We start from the raw sequence: 25697 nt of genomic DNA on the forward strand, positions 1-25697 counted from the left end.
GGGGGCAAACACTTTTTCACACAGGGCCATGTAGCTTTGGATTCTTTTCTTCCTCATTAATAAAACCCTTCATTTAAAAACTGCATTTTGTGTTTACTTGTGTTATCTTTGACTAATGTTTAAATTTGTTTGATGATCTGAAACATTTAAGTGTGGAAAACATGCAAAAAAGTAAGAAATCAGGAAGGGGGCAAACACTTTTTCACACCACTGTAAAAAAGGAAGCCAAGGGGCCAATGAGACCTCAAAAAACAAATGAATAAACCCTAAACTGCAGCTGGGTTTCCTCTTATAGCTAACATTGATTGACAAATTTGAAAAAGGGAAATGAGAACAGAAACAAATTGATAATAATGTTCTCAACATCTCAAAATAAACCACTGTTGGGTTTTTATGACCTTTTGGAAACAGATAATTGACTGTGAAAGCAGGGCTGTGCAGACCTTTAGAGGGGCAGGTGCTCGAAGTTAAAAGCGGGCACATGAAACAATACTTCAAAACACCACATACCAACATAATTTTCGGCATAACCTGTTGAATTATTGCAACCCATATTCAAACTGAATGTAACATGGAATCTAACACCAGACTGCATCATGCTATTGTCACTGTCCCCCACCCGACGACAACAGAGGGGGGCTATGATAAGTAAAAATGAGGAAATTATGAATCTTAAAATGTAGTTTGAGCTGATTTCCCCTTCGAGTGCCTCAGAAATAGTCCTGTAACTGTAAAGAGCCAATTATCCTTGTGTTTGCTTTTTATTTTGTTTTCCTGTAATACCACTTGTGAACACTCTGACAGTCGCGTACAAACACGGCCTTATTTAGACGGGCAAGGAAATGCAGCCAGGTGTGTTGCATGCCTGGGAGGCCCTAAGCTTTTTGACCATGGTCATGGCGTCAGGGAGGAAGATAGTGGAGCGGTATTGCGATTATGCGACCTAACTTTGCTTGACGGTCTCTCATTCCTACGGCACACGTCAATTAGAACTCACTGACGTGCTACAATGCAGTGACTTAGCGGAAAGCCACCTTCATAACAATCACATGAAATTTGGACATAGTCAGGGTCGTCCTGAACAGGAATCCTTTTAAAATTTCATATAGTCTGTTACAGATTTTTTAACAAAATTCCTTATATGAGGAAATTTTGAATATGTTACGTAGCAATTTCAGATGACTTTCTTTTTATAATTCTCTAAACTGTACACTTAAACCATATGAACCTTTGTATGGTCATAGTCAGCGTCACTCTTTCAGCAAATCCACGAAGAAAGGTTTATATCACAGGTCAAAGATGATATGGCTACTTGATGATATTTTAATTTGGAGCTCCCTTTTTTTAAAAAAAATAAAAGAGCACTACAGTAGAATAACTTAATAAATTTTGTTCTAACTTGATTTCATATAATGTGCAATAATGCTGTTTTACTTGGTATATCAAAAGTGAGAAGTTATGCTGAAATAAATGGGCACTTTGGACATCAAGGGGCAATTGGGCACGTGCTCGAGCACCCTCAGCCTCCCTCTCTGCACATGCCTGCATGATAGTTAATTTTATTATTCATTCATTTATTCTGAATGGGGGTCTGTTAGGGGTCGTGGGGGGGCTGGAGCCTATCCCAGCAACCAGCCACGCTCACATTCAAAACTTAGGGCAATTCAGAGTCACCAATTAAATGTAATACATATAAATGTGAGCCTAATTAATTGTTTAATGTTGATGAATAATGGTACAAAAAATGGTTCTGCAATTTGTAAATGTCTGTGAAATGTTTATGTTTCTGCAGCAGATAATCCCAGGTAGTTAGCATTCATTTCACACACACACAAGCATATATTTACCAATTGCCTTCTCCTTTGTGACTCTCCAGGTCACAGGGCCTTCATAAAGCATCTTCTTATGCGTCAGGTCGATGTTCTGGAAAAGACACAGTGAGAATAATGAGAACATTTCCTGCAACAAAAATGTCAAGGAACTAAATTCTGCAACGCTCAACACTGCATGCAAACAAACTTTGCTGACAGAGCCTCACCTTATATTCAGTATAAAGCTCATTACTGGGTTTGAGCCCTGATGTGTCCAGTCTTCGCTGGTAGTCCTTCAGAGTCTGGGAGCAGAGAGAAAGGTTAGCCGGTCATAGGACAGACGGCACAGGAGCAGAAGTAGTCTAACAAGCAGAGGCCTTCAGAGGTCTCAAAATGAATTTACTAGACTCCAATTGGTGCTCAATCACCACATAACAGCGTGTTGAGTGATGGATTGTGTGTTTCTCACCAATAGGTTCTCCATCACTTTGACCTCCTCATTGACATGGTTGAGGATCTTTCTACAGCACTCTGCGCTCTGCTGGATCCTCTCCTTCTCTGTCGGGTCCTCTGTGGAGAGACAGAAAAACACAGAGCTGGAGAAAATACAGCTTTCACAGCAGAGCCCAAACAAAAGCCATAAATCACGAGCGTGCACAAAAAAAAAGTGCCATGGAGAGTAATCGATTGTTTAAATGTTTTGCTGGTGCGCTTAAGTTCATCTGCATTCATCCTGTGTTCTGATGAATACATGGTTTAAAACACTAGCATACTAATCATCTGCATTCTGATCTAAAAATGTGCCACTGACTTTTACTTAAAACATTTACACAAACGCATAGATCATCCTATGGCTGTCAGAAAAATTTAAGCCCGTGTATCAGCTGGCAAAATCTACATAGAGACCAGACATGGAGTTATTAGTAGATAAGCCTCTGTTACTTTTAATCATTTTCATTCCACCTTTTCTGTTGAACAAGACAGGATATAGAGGGAATAAAGGGCGATGTAAACTGATGTATAGATTAAGAGAGGATGTAATGATAATGTTTACACCGTGGTACGTGCTGCCTTAAGATATCTGGATGTAGTAAAGCACTATAGGATTTTTGCATCAATGTAATGAAGTGTCTCAAATGGTCAAGTATGTAATCTGCTGAAACAACAGAAATTCCTGTCGATTTCCCATTACATTTTCCCCCCAAAAATGCAGTATACTGATATCTAGGGCAGGCCTCTGAAAGTCAAACACTCAGATCTTCAGTTAAAGACCCCTTAGTTTCCCGTCAGTCATGTTTCAGTCTCCAGATTTAGCTGCAGAGTGAGCACTCCTCACTTTCACACTGCTCTCTGGTACAGGCAGCTGCAGACCCAGACCCAGGCTGGTCTGAGTAAAGGTCTTTGCACACTTAGTCTGTTTTTTCATCAGAAATTGTCACACGTCTAAAAAGACATACCTCACATTGTGTTAATCATGTTTGCACACTGAGTCTGAAACATTTGTCCATCATTAAAATTTTCGGAACAGGCTCGCTTTTATGTGTTTTTGCATCCGTCAGAGTTATTAAGACACGTTTGACCAAGAATCAGTGAGAAAAAATGTGGCGACACAGCTGCTACAAAACAGAGTTCATGATTCAGATCAGATATTAATATTCAGGGTGGATGATGAAGAAGAAGAGGAGGATGTAGACGGCACACAGAATGCGGAGGACAGCTCTGCTCCTTCATGCAACCGTGGTGGCAAATGAAAGACAGGGAGGGAGTGGTGACAGCCAGATAGGTAACTTCCAGTGCAGAGAGGCAAATGAGGAAATGTGTCTTTTTATTTTGACACACATTGCGAATTTTCACTACGAATACAACAATAAAATGCTTCAGACTCAGTGTGCAAGGTTTCTGTGCATAACAACTTCTTCATAACGTCAGCTTAATACGATACAGTCTCTGACTTTTGTTTGATATCTAGTGTTGTTGCACATTTCTGATCATCATTAGCGTAGTTAGCTCGCAACAGCTTGAAGGGCCATCTTGGCTTGTTAACTATATAAATAGTCAAATTTTCATATTGAACAACCAAATCCGATTCGACTGACAGAATTCTGAGTCGGGTGCAACCCTGCTACTATTATGATATGAAATTAAATATAGCGTGACAGAGGATTTTGTCTATTTCACATTTTAATCAGTAGCATAATAAGGTTATCTGTCATCAGTGAAAACTTCAAGGTCTCATAAAGATGTCTACACAGGAGAGTACTGACACTATTGTGAGCCACAACCAGGCATGGGACAGACACACGCATCCAAACACACACCTGTGCTCTTGGCAATATTTTCCAGCAGCAGCGGGTATTTGGTCAGTCTCTGCATCTCTATGGGGATGATGTCCTTGAGCTGCAGCCTGCGGCACTGGGGCTTACTCTCTGCCTCCTGGGATTAAACATACACACAGAGTGTGTGAGAGCACATGTATGTACTGGACCACCTGTGTGACCTCTTGCATGTCCATGCATCTGTGTGTGTGTGTGTGTGTGTGTGTGTGTGTGTGTACCTGTATGAAAGAGTTGAAGCGTGGCTCTTTCTTCTGCCTGCTCTTGATCTGGTCCAAGGCCCACGACTGATGACTGCAGAACCGGGCTGTCAATTTCTGGAACCACTCTCCCTCTGTACCTTCAAACTGGAAAACACACACACAAAACAACACTGTGTTGTAATAGCCAATAGTAAAAAAAGAATGAGAGGAATAAAGAGATGGACAGATGGAGAAAGAGCTGGAAAAGGTACAGAGCAAAGACAACTCATATAACGGTCTGACTGTTACAGCCAATATTTTACTTTTATAGATAAACAGCTTTCAGCATTTGTGCAACCAACAAAATCAGATTTTGGCACAACTACTGCCGAGTTGTGTTGAATTAAACTGTCAGCAGATATCTATTGAGGTTTTCCTTAAAGCAACATACACGCTGAGAGAAAAGAGAGATGGAATAATATAAAGAGAAGGATTATGATGACTCACTCTGTTGAGCACTGTGGTGCTGATAGATTTGACTATGAAGTTGTCATCCAGACGCAGTTTCTTCAAGTTCTCGTAGAAGTTATCTGCGTTCACAGCCAAAGGGAAACAAATGAATAATTTACATTTGAAATACAGTGAGCAACTCTTCTTTATTCAACAGGCACTGACTGATTTTTTGTAAGTGACGCAACTATTTCTGATGTCTGAATTATTCTTGACTTAGGCGGGTTGTACAGGAAGTTAACTTTATCACTTGCAACAAATACACATAAAAAAAAGTTTCACGCTCAGAACACACAAATTTAGATTCACTACATAATGATCTGCTTGTTGGGTGAAGGCGAGCACTAGTAGCATCCCAGTTCTCTGGGAGGACACAAACTCAGGTCAGACAAGGCCTCCTTGCAGCAGCACTCACAGTGCATCTCAATGATCTCATCCAGGTTGGGGAAGATGGCGGCCACCTCAGGGGAGGTCAGGAGCTCCTCTCTCTCCAGGGGCTTTGAGAAGACCATCTGAAGGACACTTAGCATCCGCACATGGGCGTGCTCCGTCGCAAACAACTCTGAGAGGAAACAGAGAGTAGACACGGCATAAGAAAGAAACCATCTATATCTATTAATTTCCTTCTCATGAAGTGCTGCTTCATCGCTCCTCTCCTCACCATTGATGACCTCCTGCCTCTTGGTCTCCTTCTTGCTGAGACTAGACAGGGCTTCAGGGGGAGCCAGCTCCCTCCAGTTGGGCGGGTCCTGCTCAAACTCCAGGAGGCGGGGATCCACCTCGTCCAGCTGTGGGGAGGGGCTGGTGGGGGAGTGGCCGGGCCCTTCAGGGAATGTAACCGGTCCGTCAGAGCTGAGGAATGAAGGACGTGGGAGAGTGATAATTTAGGATGGATCCTACTGTGCAACGTAACTCAAGTATGACCCAGGTGGCTATCAAGTGATGGTGGGTGGCACCAGTGGAGGTTGTTGGCTGTGGAACAGCAGTAGCTGTGACCTGCTGGTTGCATTTCATATAAATGACACCAGGGATGTCTCATCATTGGATGATGTCAAGATCATAATGGCTAACCTGAGAATCTTGCTATCTAGCAACGTCCTACTGCTTTTGCTGTATCATATCATGTATCATATACATACTACAGATGATATTACAGTACTTTTGTGAACCTAAGACTTTGGTAAACCCATTTTGAGCACCCAAACAAGTGGTCCACATGAGTAAAGGTATGTTTTATGAGAGGTGGAAGTAACAAAAGTAACTGATTAACATAGAGGCAATAAAAATACATGTGAACTGAGAAATAAAGTGATAAATTATCAAATGATTTGATTAATTTCGACCCAGTTTGATTAAAACAGTCCTCATATGATAAAAAACAGAGCCATGTTTCATCGTTTTCCTCGACAAGTCATCAGATCAAAGCCAACTATTTAACTAAGATATTGTTAAAGTATTACATTTTATGTGATGAGAAAGCTATATATAGTCTGCAACTGAGATCGTTCTAGCGAAGGAGATGCATCTTATTGTCACTTTAATGAGCAGTTAAAGGCTACTGAACTCTGCTCTTACACTGTCAATCCACTTTCACTGCAGCATCACAAACTAGCTTGATTAGGATGTATTACCACACTGCTTGCTTTCACGTTTTCAGTAAATGATAGAATGTAATAGTGAAAAACGTTGTTAGCAGTAAAATGACTATCGGAGTGTTTGTATGAGGAATTCTCTCGCTTCCCTCTCACGTTTTGCCACCATCCTGCCAAGGTAAAAGCTCACGAGGAAGCCTGGCCTACAAGTTGCGATCCAAAAACTCGTCAGTGGGCGTGGTTTTCATTGAGATTTTGGGCGGCAGTACAAAAAATTGCTTGCTATAAACGATGAATGTTAGTTGGGTGACACTGTTTCAAATAAAATGTCCATCGAGTTTATAAATAGATTGAAAAATTGTCACTTTTTCAGTTCATATACATTTTCATCGCTTCCATTTTCAACTATTTTTTAACTCGCATCCCTGAGGCCACTTTCCTGAAACAATAAATGTCAATGCTGTGATGAATGTAAGACGAGGAAAATGAAACATGACTGTTTTCATCATTTAACAACTGTTTTAATCAAATTATCTTTAAATTAATTGATATTAATCACTCTTTTTTTTCACTTTACAGCCATTTTCTTACCTCTCAAAATGCATTTTTATTAATTAATTTTGTTACTTCAACAGCTCATAATGTTTTCACAAGAGATTTGAAGAATTAAAAAGTGACTATTTACCTATTTTTATTTTATCTATTTTGTATTGAAACAAATTGAGGCCTCATTATACATCGAAGTGGAACATTTCTACAAATGTTGATATGAAACACATGGCGTCATGTTATCTGCAAGTACTTTAAAAAAGATATATAAATGGAAAATGCCCTTGGACCCCGAAAGGTTGATACAGCTTTGCAAAATCTTACAATATATATCTTACAAAGACAAATAACTGCTAATAATTTAGGTTAAATCAAACTGAAGCTTTTCAACTACAAGTCAACGTCCTTTAGATTAAGAGTCGTGACAGTTTTGTGTTGCACAGTAACCATCACATGATCCACTTATTATCGTATTATTATTATTATCGTATCTTTAATCCACACCATTACAATTTTATGTGTTTTTTTCTCTTCTAGTCTTGTTGTTATTCGTCTGTTGGCCTTTATTTGCACAAAGCCACTCTCCACTGGACCTTCATGATGACAGCAGCTGTCATTGTAGGGACTGCTCAAGAAAAAATACAAGAGAAATGTACTGAGATCTTTGACTGAACTTGACCCCTGCTGGCTCACTCTGGGTCATGTTCATTTTCAGGACATTCCCCTCTGAGTCCAGGCAAAATACAACTGACCGTGTCTGGAATTTATAGTCAGCTAACAGCAAATAAACTAACCCTTAATAAAACTATTACTAAACTAACTAAACTATTGATCACTAATCATGTCTCTACAGAGCTAAGCGTCTGACCTTCCACTGAAAATAAGAGTGCTGTTTAACTGTAAGTCACTGTCTGTCCCTCACACAAGACTTCAGATCTCTCTGAGGGCGAATAATGAGTCAGTGAACCTGTCAGTCTCATTGATTCACATGGATTAATTTAAATATACTTTCAAAGCGATCTATCGATCAGTTCTGTATGAGCTAGGTGAGCTTGATCCATCGATATTCTCATTATTACCAACTGTTTTGTTTATCTGCTTTCTGATTATTTCAGGACTGCTGCCCTCATCCTGTTTTATCTGCCAGTGTTTGACAGCCTGTCTGTCCCTGCGGTGCACCTCTCCGATTAGAGAGCCATTAGGACGGGGGTTTGTCCATCTTACGGATGGAGGTGCTGGGGGGTGAGTGGGGCAGGTGACGTTGTCGTGGAAGAAGGCGGCTGCAGGTCCACATCACTACGGGAGCGAGACTGTTTGGCCCGGGAAGAGCCACGGCGGCGAGAGGAGTGCCGGTCCACGCGGGCACTCTCGCTACGCCCCACTTTCCTACTGTAGGGAGGGAAGAAGGGAGAGGGTGAGGGAGGGATGAAGAAAAGAAAGGGACAGAGTAGAGAGGAGGAGGAATTGGGGTAGAAAGAAAAGTAGGAACAAATGCAAGAGAGGACAGATGGATTAGGAAAAGTTAAAGAGGAAACAGGTTTGACGAGGAGAAAATGAGAACAGACGTGAAGAAGGAGGAAACAAAGATATGCCACAGGAAGTGACAACAGCCATGTGCAGCCAGTGTGCACAGACATTTGTGTTAATAATGAGGGTTAAGAGGAGGAAAAATGATTTTGGTAGAGCAAAAACAGACAGGAGAAGAGAATCACATCAACAAAAGATGGAGAAAGAAAATGAGTGACAAATGAATATGCATGACGTTTTGTATGACATGCATACACTGGTTAGACTACAAAACACACATTTACAACACTTCCCACATTTCCTGAAGTACCCATGCATTGCTTCTACATCATATTTGTACCAGGAGTTTGCAGTAAGGCAACTTTACTGGTCATTCATGTCAACAAATCCACACAACGTGCATTCACATCCACTAAAAATCATCCAACTGATCTCAACACTCAGGCTTTCTCTAATTCCTTCACAAGCAGATACGTGATACTTAGCCATGTTTGTGTCGTGTGTCAGGAGCGCAGGGCTCACTGTGAGGCGTGTATGTGGGTAAGTGTTATTTGTGTGTTGTGTGATCTGTATAAGGCCTGAAGCATGTCCATGACTCAGTCAAGGCGCTGACACCCACCTTGTCTTCCGTCTGTAAAAACACGGGACACCACATCGTTACACACCCGTCTTTCAACAGCTATTAGCCACAGTAGCAACCATATCATGCAAATGCACACCCCCGACATGATATCCTGAGCTAGTTCTAACCGCTGTCAGAGTAGCATGCCAGATAAGATGCCAAAGCCCCCCTGGCACAACATGTAACCGCACACACTGTGGAGACAAGCAGGACAAAGGACGGGCCCTGGCCACAACAGACGCAGACACCTTGGAAAGCACACGGGGCGAGCAACATAAACTAAAACATGAAATTAAACTCATTGTCCATTTTTGACCATTAAAGCTAAAGTTGGTGACTTTTATAAGAAGAACTTTTTGTCTGGAACTGTCACTACATTCACACAGTAGTGCATGAGGGCCTGATAGTCAGCTGTTGGTTAATGCCAGGTGGTCAGTGAGCATCTGTCGCCCACAGTCAGCCCTTGTTGGCTGTTTACCAGCATGTTGAATTGGTGTCAGGTGGGAGGAGCCCACAGCAAACAAACAGCTAAAGTCAGGAGGGTGTGAGGTCAAACAAACTTGTTATATTAGGTAAGATTATGTGTTTTAGCCACTGAGCCCTAGAAACACTTCATAACTGTCTGTAATTTTGTTCCCTAGGGCACAGTAAATACATATTCTTTTATTCTTTCAACATCAAGTTGTGTTGTTAATGTGCTAACTGGCTAACTAGCATCTTGAATTCACCCTGCCAATCTTCCAGTCCTTTTTAATGATGAATACAGACTGCAGCCACCTGCTGGTATGGAGAGATATTTCCTCTCAGGCGGTGTGTTCAAGTGCAACTTTGTGGCTCAGACGCTGCCGATGTGAGGCGACACAACAGTGGACCTTCCTTGCTACTAGTTCTTTGATGTTGGTTTGGTGTGTCTGGGCCTTGAGACAGTCTGACAATCAAATTCTTCCTCCTTCTTTTAGCGTCTCAAATTTGCTAGAATCCATCGCAGCTGACGGAAAACCACCAATCAGAGCTGAGAAGTCTCTTGTGCAGCACTTAATCATATCAATCACTGCTCAACCTGTCAAGCTAGTGAGCGCTGATCAAATATGAATCAAGACTCTGTTACTGCACTGCTTATTTCCCATCTCAAATGTTTTCAGAGACATATTTTAGTGTACTGTTTAGCTGTGAAATGAGAAAGGTGGTCCAGCTGGAGGGCAGTGCGTCGTTTTGGCTCGACTGTTTCCAACATGGCCGCCGGATCACAAACTTTCTCATTTTACAGCTAAACAGTACACTAAAACATGTTTCCGAAAACATTTGAGATGAGAACTAAGCAATGCAGTGACAGAATCTTGATTTTTATTTGATCAGTGCTGCTCAGTTTGACAGTTTGACTGCAGTTCATGACAGTGGCGTCAGGGACTCCTCGGCTCTGATTGGTTTTCATTGACATGCAGTGGACTCTTGGAGGAAAATTATTTTTTTCACAGATTATCTGTCTCATGTACTACTGTGTGAATATATAGACCGTTTCGGCAATTATAACAAAAAATATTTTAATAAAAGTTACCAATAACAGCTTTAAATAAACAGTTGCACAGTCTGAAGATTACTGAACTGCCTTGCTGTAGATGAAGTAGCCAATCTTCACATTTTTTAAAGCTTTAGACAAACTTATCAATATCACCATTTCTATTTGTTAGCTAAAATGTCTGACTTAAATGCCAAACCTGTTTACTGGACAGAAAGTTGCAGCAGAGAGAGCCTCATCTATAGTCAGTGCCATAGAACCGTAGCAATTACAATTGTCTCAGTGTATCTACAAGGAAACACCAGTGCATTGACCAACAAGTACCTGAATCCAATAAAATAAATAAGAGAGTCAGAACTGCACAAACAATGCCTATATGCAACAAAAACTGCAATAAAGCTCTGTTGTAAACACGAGGAGATGCACAACAGGACACACACACGAAAGGAGTGTGAGTGGGACAGGATGATGTAAGGAAGAGAGCACACGAGCTGTTGTGAGAAGATGAAGGAGAGAGGGCATGAGGGACAGGGAAGGCAAAGGGCTGGAAGGTAGGATCGGGTCCAAGTTCACCTGGTCAGGGTCCGTCTCAAACCTGCAGGATCTGTTAGCTAGCGAGCAACGGGCAGCATGACAAAAGCTTGCACACGGCAGGGACAGACTGCTGGGGGAGTTTTACCACGCTCCCTCAGCCTGAGCACCTCAGACGTGTCACTTCCCCCTTCCCCTTGGCATTACAGCTATGCAGTCTTTACACCTCCCATACAGTCTAATTATAATCTGATTACAGTCTCTAATCCTGTAATTTGTTATTTCTCAGTCACTACACTGCAGTTATAATCTCACTTCCCTGAAATCTTTTTCATTACCAACTCCTTCCTCCTCACCTGTCACCTTTCTCCACATTTTCCTCTGTGGGAGTGTCCATGGGTGAGAGGGGCTCGCCGATGGTCAGCCCTCCTCCCAACCCGACGGGGGAGATGTCACCCCCGTCTGACAGGGTCGGAGGCTCTAAGCGATTGCTTGAGACACCTGGAAGATTAGAAAAGGGGAGAGGGAACAAACGAGGAGTTATGTGTTGCAGTTTTTTCTGCTGAAAGAGAAAATAGTGGTTCTTTTAATCGCAGACTTTTTAGTGTTTGACTGCAAGCAATTAATAAACTAACACATTTTTTAAAAAGCAGTTATGAATTGATTATTCAAAATCACATTATATTCTGATTTGAAGCGTGCTAACAAGTTCAACTAAGATGGTGATCATCCTAAACAATATACCTGCTAAACATTAACAAGTCTGCATTGTCACTGTGGGCATGTTAGCATGTTAGCATTTAGCTTAAAGCACCGGTTTGCCTCACAGAGCTGTTAGCGTGGCTACAGTCTTGTCAGTGAGCAGGTTTACCATCGATGTGCGAAGACTCAGGGCTGTTGGTGGTGCTGATGTTGTTGCCCGACCCATCACTGATCTCTAACCCAGACAGGGAGGCGGGGCTTCCGGTGGAGCCAGGCTTCCTGCTGGGGATGGAAGGAGCTGCAGAGTCGGTCAAGGAGCCTCTGCCGGGCGCTGGACCCTTACGCTCTGGATTCACTTTCTCCTTTTCAGCTGAAGACAGGAGGACAGCGACAAGTTTAACAGAGCTGGACTATAGACGAAGGAGATTAGGGCTGCACAATATATAATTTTTTAAATCGCCATTGCGATGTCAAGTTGCGTGATTAAGACACTGCAACTGCAGGGATTTTCTGAGTTAGCCGCAAGAGATTATCAGTAGAAAACTGCACATAAAAATGCAACCTTTTTTTTAATTGGTGCCTTTGCAGTTAGTTGCACAGAGACCCAAACGTCCCGAATGGTGATGTTCTTTTATCTTGTGCGCACAAAAATACAAAAAATATTACCTTCCAAGACTTTAGGGGCTTCGTACAATGTTCAGTGTTCAATTTGTTCAATAATTTCCTTTAATTTTTTTAAATTCTACAAGCAGTTTGTTGTATTTTAGCGGTATACTGAAAGCAGGAGAAAACTGAGTACAATTTAAGGTCTGTTTATTTATCTCAAGTAATATTGTTAGTTAGATTCAATGACATTATCGCATATTTTCCGCATATCGTGTAGCCCTAAAGCAGATGCATGAAAACATGACCTAAGAGCACTTCAGTCAGTGAAAACGGGACTTTGTGAGACAGAAAAACAGACAGGATGAGTATGATGCAATCAGGGCCTCTGTGGTCAATGAGAGGGTTAGTTTGGTGCAAGAGGACACCCAAAAAACCCGCAGGCGAGATACTATGTGAGCCATGTGTGAGGGTTTTTCTGGTGATTACAAAATATACAAAACATAATTCTTCAAACAACCACCCCTGAAAAACAGAACGACACAATGCTCTACCCACATCCCCTCCCAGTTTGATTTGGGACATGCAGACATGCTAAAGGGTTGATTAGTTGGGATGTGACCATTCTACAGATAAAAGGGGGGGGGGGGGGGCGGGGAACTCCGGACGACTAGTACCTTCAGCCTCCGTTTTAGGTTTGACGTCAGCTGTAACAGGAAAGAAGGGCAGGACAACATGTTCTCATATCCAGGCCATTCATTGACATCAATATTTAAAGATACCACATGTAGTTGTATGTCAATATCATACACTATCATAAATATTTATGCAATCTGTAAATGTAGGATACTTTCGAATATCATTTAGAAATGGACAGAAATGAAATACAGGGCTCATGTGTGATGTTTGCTAAGACACAAAAAGGTAATACATACTGGTGCCTCCAATCCAGCTGGGGATGCCGGGGAAAACCCCTCTGGGCTTGCCCTTTGTGGATTCATCCTTCTTATTCTTGAGAGATAACACAGATGAGAGCAAGGGAGAAGGCCAAATTAAAAAGAAGTCAAATCTGTGCAGAAGCATTTGTATTCCTGCAGCCCTTAAAGGTTTTATAAGGACAGTGCTGTGCATTTATTCACCTGTCTGATTACTGATTGTTTTAAATTTAGTTTCCCTGACAGGATGTGATGGTAGCTTACCTTTACCAGCTGTCTCCTGAAGAAGCCTCCTCTGGACTTCTTACTGTCAACTGCCCTGGTTTTAACCCCAAGGTGCTTCATGAAGAAGGCCACCGCTGAAAAGATGGATTGGCTACGGGAGAAGTTAGAGAAAGATGCTCATTAATAAAACCTAAGGCTGCTTTTACTCTTGTGTTAATGTTCTGTTTTGCAGGATTTTTTGACTATAATTAAACTTATTTAAATTCATGGCAGTGCATCTGTCCTCAGTGTATTTCACATTAAAGGCTGAAACAAAGTATATTTGCATAGTCTCTGGTGCCACTGAGGAGAACGCTGAGAGACTTGCACAAAATGGACTTTGCAAATGAGGATTAAAAAATGGAGATGGGCAGATGTAAAGAGGTGGGAAGAGGGGAGGTGGAGAGTTGGATATGTTCAGGGAGGAGAAGGGAGGAGGAGGAGGAGTTGGAAAAAGAGTGGGGAGGAGAGAAAACGTGACAGAAAAAGACAAAGGAGGAGTTGGGAGAAATAAGAGGAGTTGGAAGGGGAAAAGAGTGAGGGAGGAGCCTCTGGGGATGTGCAAACAACAAAAGCACAAGTGTCTCTGTTTTACAGAGCATGCTGTCTGAATACACTGACTGCAACATAAAGAACTTTAATCACAAAGGACCCAAATGGTTAGGAAAAAGCATACAAAGTGCATGACAGGGTTTAATAATTCACGGTACGTGCATCACATTAATCAAGACGTGAGAAATTTGAGAATGTATTAAAATCTTTCTGAAGTGCAGTGACAATGTCTCTAAACACATTACGATGATATATACTTGTAGAAAGGACGTTTTCTATAGAAGAACTCAGCTGAATGTGAACTCTCTGAATCTGGTGCACTTGAGCCAGTATGCAAAAATCTTGTGGTTTGACCACACCCAGGCATGCACAGTTCAAATCAGCTTCACATGCACAAATGCTCCGTCAAGCAGAACTCTCATGCAAATATTTTTTAACTTTACAGAAAAGAAAAAACTTCACTCACCATTTTTCCTCGTCCGAGACAATTGAAGGTCTGAAAAAAAAGAGACAGGTATCAGTGATGTTGCTTTTGTAAAGGGACCACATCAAAAACAGACTCACTCATCTTGCAGCATCACGCTCACCTCTCCTTTTTAAGTAGCATTTTCTCTTTCTCTTGCTCGACTGAGTATTAACTGTGTTTTGGGCCGGTGGAATCTGAAGTGACTAAGCTTTTCTTGATCCAACTCAGAACTGATTGTTGTGTTTTTGTGTTCAGAGCAAAAGCTATTGAACATATTCTAAAATTTGCAACAAAAAAAAAATGAGAAAAGAAAAAAAAAAAAAGATTAAAAAAGTAAGAGATGCATCAAAAGCTGCACCTCTGTCTGCTCTTATTTAAAAAATCAACTTGCACTCTGGAAGATCTGCAAATAATTCAAACTACTGCCTCAAGACTGTCTAAAACTTTCTCTGCTCTGGTTTGTCTCTCTGGTACGCTGTCTGCAAAGGGAGTCCGGTGTCAGAAATGGTCCAGCACAGCGGAAATGTCTATTTAAGTGTGTTTTTGTCTGATGCAACATGCAGGCAAGACTGAGGAAATTGGATACTCATGTTTTGCTCTGAACATAAAGGGTGGGAGGGGTTTCCCTGGGAATTCCCTGCATAATCCAATGAAACGGCCTGGTTTCCTCATTGTCATGACCGGAGAGACCAATGAGAAAGGTCAGTGTTGTGGTCGAACGGGAGGCGGGGGTCAGTGGGTGCAAGAGTGTGGGAGAAGTGCGAGGGCAATAGAGAAATGACTGCTGGCAGTAATGAATAGAGTGAATGAATCTTTTGTGCATTGGAGATAAAGATCCAAGTGTGTGATAGTAACTGAGTGAGTCTGAAGTCGAATTTTCGTGTCTTTGATACAGAGTGCTTTGCAGGCTTTTTGTGTCTTCTCCACTGACAACGTGGTTATATCCACAGGACGAGTGCTGCTCGTGCACAGTGCATCTCCTTTCATTTCTGTTGTTCATTTTTTTCCCTCTGTTCTGACAAGATGAAGTTAGACAGTCTCCTGCCCTCTTGCTGGCCTCCTCTCCCTCTCTGTCTCACTCGCTTCTTGTAGAGGATAACACATTGTAGTTGGCCACGGGGTCAAGGATAGATTAACTTTCCCCCAGATCTCTTGCTTTCTTTCTTTAACCGTGTCCAGGGCAGGAGCTATCCAGCAACGATAACCCTCTGGCCTTTTCTCTCCCCTTCCTCCTTCCGCTGTGCAACCCCCCACCAACAACACCACCCCTCCCTTCGGTTGGCAAAATGCCAGGAGAGAGCCTTCCTGCCAGCGTGGCACTGCTGACTCCATCTTTTCCTCTCTGCCTCTTCATTTCCTTCTTGCTCTGTTGTGCTCTCTTCCAATCACTGTTCCCTCTCCGGCTCTCTAGTCCAGTGCGCTTGATTTTCTCCATCTCCTGCTGGAGTTGTCTCTGTGTGCCTGGCAGTAGACTGGTTATGTGCACAGTTAATGCTGAATATACCTACTATAGGGCCTTATAGAAAGTGTAGTGCCAACTTTTTTTTATCTGACAAACCAATCATCTTCTCAGCTTCAAAGGTAAAGCAGCAGGGAGCAGAGAAGACACTGAAGGACTTTCCCTACTGTCCAATTACTATTTGAAGGTTTACTTTTAATAATATCCTCACAACACAGAGAGGTGTTGTTCTCTTTTGTGTGAAAATTGCATTTCATTTTTCAATCAGTCAAAGGCCTCATGTGCCCCATTTCCACAGTTCTTCAGATGCAGTGGAAATGGAAAGGTGTCTCAAGATGTTTTAAAACCAGAGAAACTTTTTCATAGTTCCAAGAACCCCTCTTTTTGCTGGGTCCACACTGCAAGGAACAAGGAATGATTGTGGTTCTTACAACGCTGTTTTGAGAGACTTTTTTAGCTCCTACATCAGAGACTGTGCTCTCTCAGCACAAGAGGAACCAATGAGTGACGTAATGTATGTTGACAAGTCAAACACAGCCAACGCAGCACCAGCAACCGACATTTTTTAAAAACCTGTTTGCCATTTAAACAACAGACAACACAAAACACAAACAACAGCTCGAAACAGACAAAATAGAGGAGAGCCCAGCAAATGGACTGACAGTGAAGTCCTGGCTTTAAGGAGCATAAATGTGACGGTGGCAATATAACATGATTTTGATTGGTCAAAGGGAAAGTAACGTTGCTATACTAATCGCCGGCCGAGTTACAGTACATGACGTCAGTGTTTCTATTGGTGGTGCAAATGCAAAGAGAGAAAAAGCCTTTGAAAGTATGTAGCTCTCTGGAGGAGCTCCGCAGTGGGCAGAACTGTTTGGTCCGAAAATGCCTTTAGTTACTAGTTTAGCTCCTCTAGTTCCATCGTTCCAAGACCTTTTGGGTCAAAAAGCGTTACATTTTTTTCCGAGCAGCAACCTCTGGGGCAGAAAAGTAAAGCCAAGAAGGGAGTGCCATTATTGGCAGTTCTTTGAATTGCAAATTGTATTGTCCCCCCTTAAATCTTCAGACACTCATGTTAAAATGCCCAACATTACAGCAGAAATAACAATCTGGTATTTTGGTCTTTAACTGGCTGCTAATTTCAGATATGTCAGATGCAGTATGACAAAAATACCAGGATGTTCTGCTACATATGGTCCGATTTTGCAGTACGCAAGCCAGCATGCTTTTCTGGCTATTCTGACCCACAGTCCTCTGCACAGCGGACGATACATCACATCAACGGAGCCACAAACAGATGACCCCAAACTGTTTGACAGTTGTCAACAAATCGCAGTGACGGATGACAGCGCATTCAAGTAACTGATGTCAATATTACAAACAACAAAAGGACATAACTACAAAAATAATGACGGAGAACTGCAGATGTGATTTCACTGTCAAAAATATACTATATTAAAATCTACAATCTGTGCAGTTATAACTTTAAAGTAACAACAGCAGAGCTCTCCAGGTTGATCTTCGTCTTTGGCAAACTTGGTAAGTGGTGTTTGTTTTATCTCCAGAGTAACAGATATAAAAGCAAGACGGTAGAAGTTCGGGTCCTTAATGTTATGAGACAGTAGTATGTCCGAGCTGTGTGCATACTGCATGCAACAGTACATACTTTTTAAGGGCAGCTGCAGTACCTACTTAAAGTAAAAAGAAGAGGTATGCAATTCGGGCACACCCTATGACTAAGAGCTACCCCTCGCTCCTCCACAGCTCCACCTTCTTGTCTAAATACGGTAACTTCTGGCTCCAATAACAAAACAAAACAAAATGCCGATGGTCAAAATGCCGAACCCGAGGCTTCAAAAGGGTGTCCACAAACCAAAGGCTGACGTCACAGTGGCTACGTCCATTATTTTATGCAGTCTATGGTTGTTCTCCTGGATCATATGACAGTGCTTTAGGTTTATGTGGTGTACATTTATTTTCAAGTGCAAGTAAGAACAGAAAAAGGCACTTTATTTGCTACATTTATCCGAAACTGACCCAGAATCCAAAGGTGAACTGATTTTCTTAGGCACTATCTTTAGCTTCAAATGACTAATGGCTGCGTACACTACCTAAGTGCTCCTTAGAAGTTGCAGCTGACCTCTCTCCTTATGTGTTAAGACTTGTGTAAGGTTCATTTACACAAGTCATTTTGTAGGTTCATTTTCTGCACTGATGATTCAACAGGGTGAGTTTCATGTCCTTGCAAGCTTTTAAAGTGCTCACCAATATCTAATCTCATTTAGGAAATGTCTCTGACTTATACTTCAGGGCACACAAAATGGTTCCTTCGTCATTGCTGTTCTATAGTAGGTGGACAATGATGCTGCCAACAACTCTTCCTAATAGGAGGAATAAACAATTGCTTTTTTTTTGCTGTTGTAAGAGGCAGTGGAGGATAGAGCGCTCACTGTGTCTCAGACATCTTGTCCAGCAGGTTTTCAGCTACAGACTTCTCCTTCATCTCCATCGGGATGCGGTCAGTGGGATAGTGGCTCTCCACGTCGATGAGTTCCGCCTCGTTGGGCGTCATACCCATCATCCTCTTTTGCCTGTGTAAGATACAGCAGAAGGAAGCCAGGGTTTGGCCAGGTTAGTACTGAACAAAAAGGATTATTACAGCATACTGATTGATGCTTTCCCCATTCTGTGAGTGTACATATAATATATGACTATTCATCTACAATTCCAAGAAAATAGAAACCTTTATAATTCACCAAAGACAGTGGTCATCATCATGCTCTGACTGCGCTGCTTTTCAACAGTTCAGCCTGAAACCTCACATCAAATAATTTTCCTGTACATCTAAACTCAAGGCAGCTCATCTAAATGTTCATTGATCAGGTTAAAAACTAAGCAAAGCAAAAGAATCACATGAACAAAATGCTCCTGAAAAGAGAAAGTGAGAATAATTAAGATGACCTTTTCTTGCGTTCATACCTCTGCTGTTCACAGTGAAACCTTTCCAGCAAAGACAAATGTATATATGGCTTTAGCTGTGAAGGAGACTAAGGAACTGCATGGTACAGCACGGATCTACTCGACTCGCTCTTTTTTTTTTTTGGTTTTCCAGTTGTGGATAGTACCTGGTACTTTTTTGGTATCACATTCGCTGAGGTTCTTAGAGAGCTGAGCTGATACAAGACGAAGAATACAAGTGAAAATACTGCTACATGCTACATATGTACACTTTGCTGAACACTACACCTGATCATCCCGCCTACACTGAGAGGGCTAGATTTCATAGTTATAGTTTAGTTAGATCTTGTAAAATTGGTTGTGAAATAGAAATACAAAATAGCTTCCTTTGGGATAAATGACTAATTTAAAGCAAGTTTCAAATCTCTTCAAGTTTATTTTTATTTTGCGTTGCGTGAACTGCAGCCAAATGCTGCCTTGTATATCGAAGACTGATCTCAAAACACACAATAGTTTTGCAATATTTCTGTGTGGCGATATATCGTCACATAGTGCCAAGTATCTTTTTTTAATATATAAATTGACTTCAGTATCTAATAAGCAGAGACCATCCTGAGTACCATTACAGTACACTCATGTCGTGATCAGAGCTAACTGCATAAGGTCCCCCAACACACATCAACCAATACTCCCAAACCAGAGTATGGTGATCATGACTTGAGACGATTATTGTGGCTTTACAGAGGAAATATTTAGGGTGGAGTCAAGACTAGTAGCTAGACAGCGCTAAAGAAAGGTCTGGAAGCACACCTTATCATTCTTCTATTGTGACAAAAAATGCTGGCTTATTTGAATTTTAGCCAATCACAATTATCTTGAGCAGCGATAAGCCAATGATGCAACGACGTTGATCTTAAAAAATAGTGTCAGAGGGGAGCTTGTTTTGTTAGAACATTTGCAGCGGGGGAGGCGAGCACTGTTATTTAAAATGGCTAATGCTTCGCAAAAGACAATGCCGCAAAAAAGGAGATGCTTGTCAACTGTGTGATGCAACTTTTAGTGATTAAAAAAAGACAAAAATAATTTGATAATCTAAGGTGAAGCTTGACTAAACTGTAGCTCTGGAGGAGCCCACCGGACCATGGATGGTTTGCAAGCTGCATGTGGCTCTTGTAGAACATTATTGTGACCATATCACAGAAGCTTGTGTGAGGTGGAGCTAATTGGTACACTGGTGAAGTCACTGTCACTGGCACATGCTGCTGTCAGAGTAAAAGATATGGCAAAGCGACATTAATTGGCTGTGTTTGAGAGTCCTGCAAAACGAAATCTGAACATTTCCTTGCTGCGTTCACGAGTTGTTTTACTGGTTTAATACCTTTACAACAATTGATTGAAACAACAAAGCAGGCACACCTTATTGCCTGATCAAAATTTTGTCATAACATGCCATTGTCAGCATGTAAGTTGTTAGCTAAAAGGTTGTTGTTTCCTGTAGTGAAGGGGACTTTGAAAACAGTAACACACAAATAGCAGAAGCACCGTCTACATCTGGTGAGTCAAACTAAAGGTTAATATTTCTGTTTAAAAGGAAAAACATGAAACTGTGCTTCTGTATCATCATATATGCAAAGTGCTAGATAAAATTTGGTTACAAAAAAAACAGACTATACAAGACTTGCTGAGTAGAGTTCAGGATGGGGATCCTCACCTGAAATCTTCCAGCTGTTTGGCCACTTCAGCAGCCTGCATGCTCTGAACCTCCTGAGCATAACGCTTTTGGGTGTCCTCATGGAGCAGATCTGGACGGGTTCGGTCTTCAGGCAAGAAGACAGGAGAGGTGAGTGAGTGAGAATTAGAGATACAGTGAAGAAGACACTGAGGTGTGTGTGTATGGCAAAGAGTATATGATGACTAAATACACTACAGGAGAAGAACTTACCCAATTCATAGGCTACATTAGATGGTAGTGCCACTCTGAGGATCTAAATGAAGGAGCGAGAGACAAAATTGGTACAGAGACAGAAATAATATATTATTTTTCAATATATTCTAAATATAAGATGTTAAACATTTATAGCTTTGCTTTGCTCCACACTCAGTTGCCAGTTTATTCAGTAAATCTTGCTAAAACTATTCATTCATTCATTTTCTCATCCTCTTAGGGGTCACGGGTGTGCTGGAGCCTATCCCAGCTGACATTGGGCAAGAGGCGGGGTACACCCTGGACAGGTCACCAGACTATCACAGGGCTGACACATAGAGACAGACAACCATTCACACTCACATTCACACCTACGGATAATTTAGAGTCACCAATTAACCTGCATGTCTTTGGACTGTGGGAGGAAGCTGGAGTACCCGGAGAAAACCCACGCTGACATGGGGAGAACATGCAGTCTTTGCACAGAAGGGCTCCCCCAAACCTGGAGTTCAAACCCCCCACGCCTGGTCTGGACCAGGAACCCTCTTGCTAACCACTGCACCGTGTCGCCCTAGCTACTAGTAAGTCTAATGCAAAGCAGTCTAATACAACAGTCCTGCAATAAATCCTACTGACATGTAGATTATAATGTTTAGCTTTTGTTGAAACTGTTTGACAGAGGTGTTGATTAAACTGTAGGGTCATTTTGGAGGCTGCAAGTGTTTCTATTATTTTGTCCATTCCTTTTAAATCAGTTCAGAGGCCCGTACTATGAAGCAGGATTTATAGACCTAACCTGCTCAGTTGCACTCTTTTTTTTTTTTTTTAAGTGTTTTATGTGACACATTCTGAGCAGGGATGCACGATATATATCAATAAATAAAATAAAATTAGCCGTTAATGGGACATTTTTATAATTATGCATTATTCCGATACTTAAAATTATAGCCAATAAAAAGCGCTAATAACACAAAGCCAGACTGTTTTCATTGACGTAACAAGGGAAGCATTTACACACCTGACACAGTGGGTGGCGGTGCATGGACTTTTGAACTTGGTTTGTGAGCCACAATTAAACAACAACAAAAACAACAACAACAACTGCAGCACGTTGTCTAGAGAGCAAAACATGTTGTGGTGTGGACTTCTTTCACAGTTCCAGAGGAAGATGACAGGATTGCACTGAGGGTCTGATCTCCAATCTCTCTACATCCTAGCCTTTCTTTTCTTTTTTTTTTTTAAAGATATTTTTTGGGGCTTTTTAGCCTTTAATGTATAGGACAGACATGGGGCGCCTGCTCTACCACTAAGCCACCAGCGCCCCACATCCTAGCCTTTCTTACCCTCAGGTGTGCATACACTACAGGTTATACACTTCTTTTTAAAAAAAATAAAAAATTGAAAAAATCTTTTGATATTTGGACAATATTACCAATGTTTACGTCTTATATTCTCGTTCACATTACACTGTGATGAATATGACTTTCTGCTGTCCCGGCAACAGAATATTCCCGCATGTAATTTCTATCACGGTTTCATTTCATATTAAATTTAGTAGGCCGCTTCATTTATGGTTCTTATCATGTCACTCGTAACTAACAACACCCGCCTCTTTCACATGAACTCACACAGCTGGATAGGAAAACCCGGAGTTGACTGAACTAGCTGTCAACCAGACACCAGTTTTCCAGACGGCCAATGTTAGGGTTTGTAAAGCCAGACTGCCTAAAGATATCCTGGGTATATTGACCTGGCTTCGTAGTAAAGGCCTCAGGTAGGTCAAAAAACAGAAGTACCTCTCTGTATAAAGTGATTCAGTTCAACAGCATCAAAAACTACATACACCAAAATGATAATAATGTTGAAACAATGCCTCTCTAAAAGATTTGTTGCATTAGTTTCAGCCACACGTGCCTTATAAACTGACAACAGAGGGTCTATTGTTTCTTCTTTATGTGTTAACTACATGGCTCGGGTGTTCACTTTGTCTTCTATGGTTTCCTTCTTGTTGCATATTGCTTTTGAGAAGCACTTTGTGACTTTATGAATAAATTTTACTTACTTACAAAAAAAAACAGTGGTACCAAGTAATACGAATCTAAATAAAGTGTGCAGTAGCTACACATCACCACAAGGGGTCATTTAAACCTTAGAAATAAAACAACTAAGAGGAAAAGCCCATATTCCAAATGGGAGAAACACTGTCACATGAAAACAACCACACGGGCCAACGTCAAGTCAGAGGGTCTACAAAAGATGCAGAGGGTTTAAAAAAAGAGACGAGTCCTCCCAAAGGGCTTTCCCACGATCCTGACAGGAAGCTGTGGGGTCAGACGAAAGACAGACAGACAGCAGACAGACAGACAGGGAGCCAGAGCAGCACACACCAGCTGAGCTGACAGACGAGTGCAGTGCACGAGATGTGAGGAGGAAATATAGCAGAGGAGTGACAGAGGCCAGGTGTGCAGGGGAGGAGTGATGGCGAGCGACAGACAGAAAGTGAAGGCTGCAGCAGCACAGACACAGAATAAAGGCAGAGCAAACAGAGACGAGCACTTGCAAACAAATCATGTGCACACGGTGTCTCTCCTGAGTTCAACTTATAGACTACAGCTGTGCCGTATATCAAATTCCTATCGATGTTACACAATGAAAAAAGAATATAATATCTGTGTTGCTTTGGCTGCTATGTTTATCTGAATTGATTTTTAGAGAATACACGCCAGCACAGACTGAAGGAGCAAGAATTTGCGACTGACACAACTCTCTGAAGCTGAGAAACACAGAAATATAAAACACATAGAAAGAGAGCCTGTAGGGAGACACTAGAGTCTCTCATTATATGACTACACTGGAAGCGTTTCAAACCACATAACTAAGCAAATGTAAATCTGATCACTTAATTCATGGAGCATCTGCAACATCTGCTATGGCAATATCAATTAAGTTATGAGTCCTAACAGAGCAATGGAGGTCCTTACAGATCCAAAAAGTTGCACCCAACCTTAAAAAAGAGCCATTACTCCCCCTCAAAAAACAAAAACAGAGTTGAATATCCAAACACACTCTAGGACAATGGAATCAGATCTCATAAGGTCATCAGATAAACTACTTCCTTAAAGCAGCAGCACATCACTCCCTCTGTTAGAGTGCATATATGAAATGAAATACAGTAATAACGTTTATTTTTGGGGACTAGATCATGCCTATCATACACTAGAGGACTTTTAAAACACTTAAAAGTGACACCCTCTCACATCTAAAAACAACCTGAGTTCTTGGTCACATGTTTCAAAGACTGGGGATCTTTTGGGGTCACCATTTGCAAAACTACAACTAGATTCCTTTTGGGATTATTTCCCATTTTGCTCCTGGTGGAAAATATTACTCCAAACTCCTTTTAAGAAATATGACATTTAAAACAAATCCTTCTGTGGCTGCAAAAAGACATAACTCTGGGAACTTAATAAAGGAAAACTACACCCATTTTCAAAATTCATACATGTTATTCCTAGAGTCTAAAACAGTCCAAAAACATGAGTAAACATGAACAACTTTCTCCCAAATCCAAAAACTAGACAGCTGAAACTCAAATTGGTGATGTCATAAAGTACGGTGAGGAGCTGCTCCACAGACGATGACAATGAGTTCAATTTAAAACTGCAATAATCATGTTTAAAGTGAAAAATAATTCACTTCCGGGCAATATTCAAAAAAATGTTTTGTGACAGAGAGGGGGGTTGTAAGTCTGTGTATTTCAGTGTTTGAGGTGGACGTGTGGAACGGGCTGCGTGATGAGTTGAAACAAAGCATAAATATGAATCAAGTTAAAAACTATACAGAAAGATATTTGTGGCAGATATACAGATGAGGAAAGGTTGTGTTAGGGGAGTGCGTATTTATTTTGTGACACTGGGAGGTACTTGGGCTGTAAATAAAGTGGGTTTATTACTTATTTATTTAACCGGGTGGTAAATAGACCGGGGATAGTCACACAGTAAATAAATTTGGGAATTTGTTGAAATAATGTGAGTTAAAAGAAGAAATGTAAGACACTGTCAGACACTGTTATCTTTGTCTTTGTATAATTTTTGGTTCGAAATTAAGTAAGTCATTCATTCAACTGAGAAAGATGTTCTAGATGACACTGAGAGCATATGGGAACATTTTCTGTTTCAGGACTGAGAACACTACGACAGAATAAAGCTAATTTGGGTGTAAAAAAAAGAAAACAAACATTCTGTGAGCTCATAAACTCAGTCTCCTATTTATTGTCTATGGAGCAGCTCCAGACTTTGTACCCTATTATATCACAAGTTTGAGACTCCTCTGGTTTCTGGCTTTGAGAGAGAGCAGCTCATGTTCACAAATATTGATTGAACTTTCTTTGGCCATGAAAATAGCACACTGGAATTCTTAATTTAGATGGTGATACCCTTGAAGATAAAAGGTGTCATATGATGACTTGTCAGTTCTGCATCAATATAATCTATAAAGTGTATTTGTGTGCCTCAATGTGCTGCCAGCCTTCGTTGGTCAGCTGTTTTATTTCATATGGAGGAGACTGTGGGAATGAGTTTTAAAGAAAATAAGATTTCTCTCTAAAATAACTGCTAGTTCGTAGATCAGATACACACTGAAGTCAACGCCGACTCCACAGC

The 25697-nt window shown here is 41.3% G+C and overlaps 1 protein-coding gene across 8 annotated transcripts in view; it reads right to left on the minus strand.

The window, feature by feature from the left end:
• The window catches only part of arhgef1b (Rho guanine nucleotide exchange factor (GEF) 1b), a 66626-nt gene that overhangs the window by 9436 nt on the left and 31493 nt on the right, over nucleotides 1-25697 (minus strand). For 5 of the 8 annotated variants that reach the window (XM_050047106.1, XM_050047102.1, XM_050047107.1 and 2 more), the window contains 19 exons: nucleotides 21055-21097; nucleotides 20824-20929; nucleotides 18605-18745; nucleotides 14696-14725; nucleotides 13678-13789; nucleotides 13414-13489; nucleotides 13156-13185; nucleotides 12045-12245; nucleotides 11530-11674; nucleotides 9124-9135; nucleotides 8202-8366; nucleotides 5498-5688; nucleotides 5252-5398; nucleotides 4834-4916; nucleotides 4366-4491; nucleotides 4130-4244; nucleotides 2281-2381; nucleotides 2039-2113; nucleotides 1848-1923 (listed from right to left, as the gene is read on the minus strand). In XM_050047106.1, the coding sequence (XP_049903063.1) occupies nucleotides 1848-1923; nucleotides 2039-2113; nucleotides 2281-2381; nucleotides 4130-4244; nucleotides 4366-4491; nucleotides 4834-4916; nucleotides 5252-5398; nucleotides 5498-5688; nucleotides 8202-8366; nucleotides 9124-9135; nucleotides 11530-11674; nucleotides 12045-12245; nucleotides 13156-13185; nucleotides 13414-13489; nucleotides 13678-13789; nucleotides 14696-14725; nucleotides 18605-18745; nucleotides 20824-20929; nucleotides 21055-21097 (1975 nt within the window). The remainder of the gene's footprint in view (nucleotides 1-1847; nucleotides 1924-2038; nucleotides 2114-2280; nucleotides 2382-4129; nucleotides 4245-4365; nucleotides 4492-4833; nucleotides 4917-5251; nucleotides 5399-5497; nucleotides 5689-8201; nucleotides 8367-9123; nucleotides 9136-11529; nucleotides 11675-12044; nucleotides 12246-13155; nucleotides 13186-13413; nucleotides 13490-13677; nucleotides 13790-14695; nucleotides 14726-18604; nucleotides 18746-20823; nucleotides 20930-21054; nucleotides 21098-25697) is intronic. The other 3 variants (XM_050047105.1, XM_050047104.1, XM_050047109.1) reach the window with 3 other exon arrangements.

The sequence above is a fragment of the Epinephelus moara genome, chromosome 6, assembly GCF_006386435.1.
Source record: "Epinephelus moara isolate mb chromosome 6, YSFRI_EMoa_1.0, whole genome shotgun sequence".
Taxonomy (NCBI): domain Eukaryota; kingdom Metazoa; phylum Chordata; class Actinopteri; order Perciformes; family Serranidae; genus Epinephelus; species Epinephelus moara.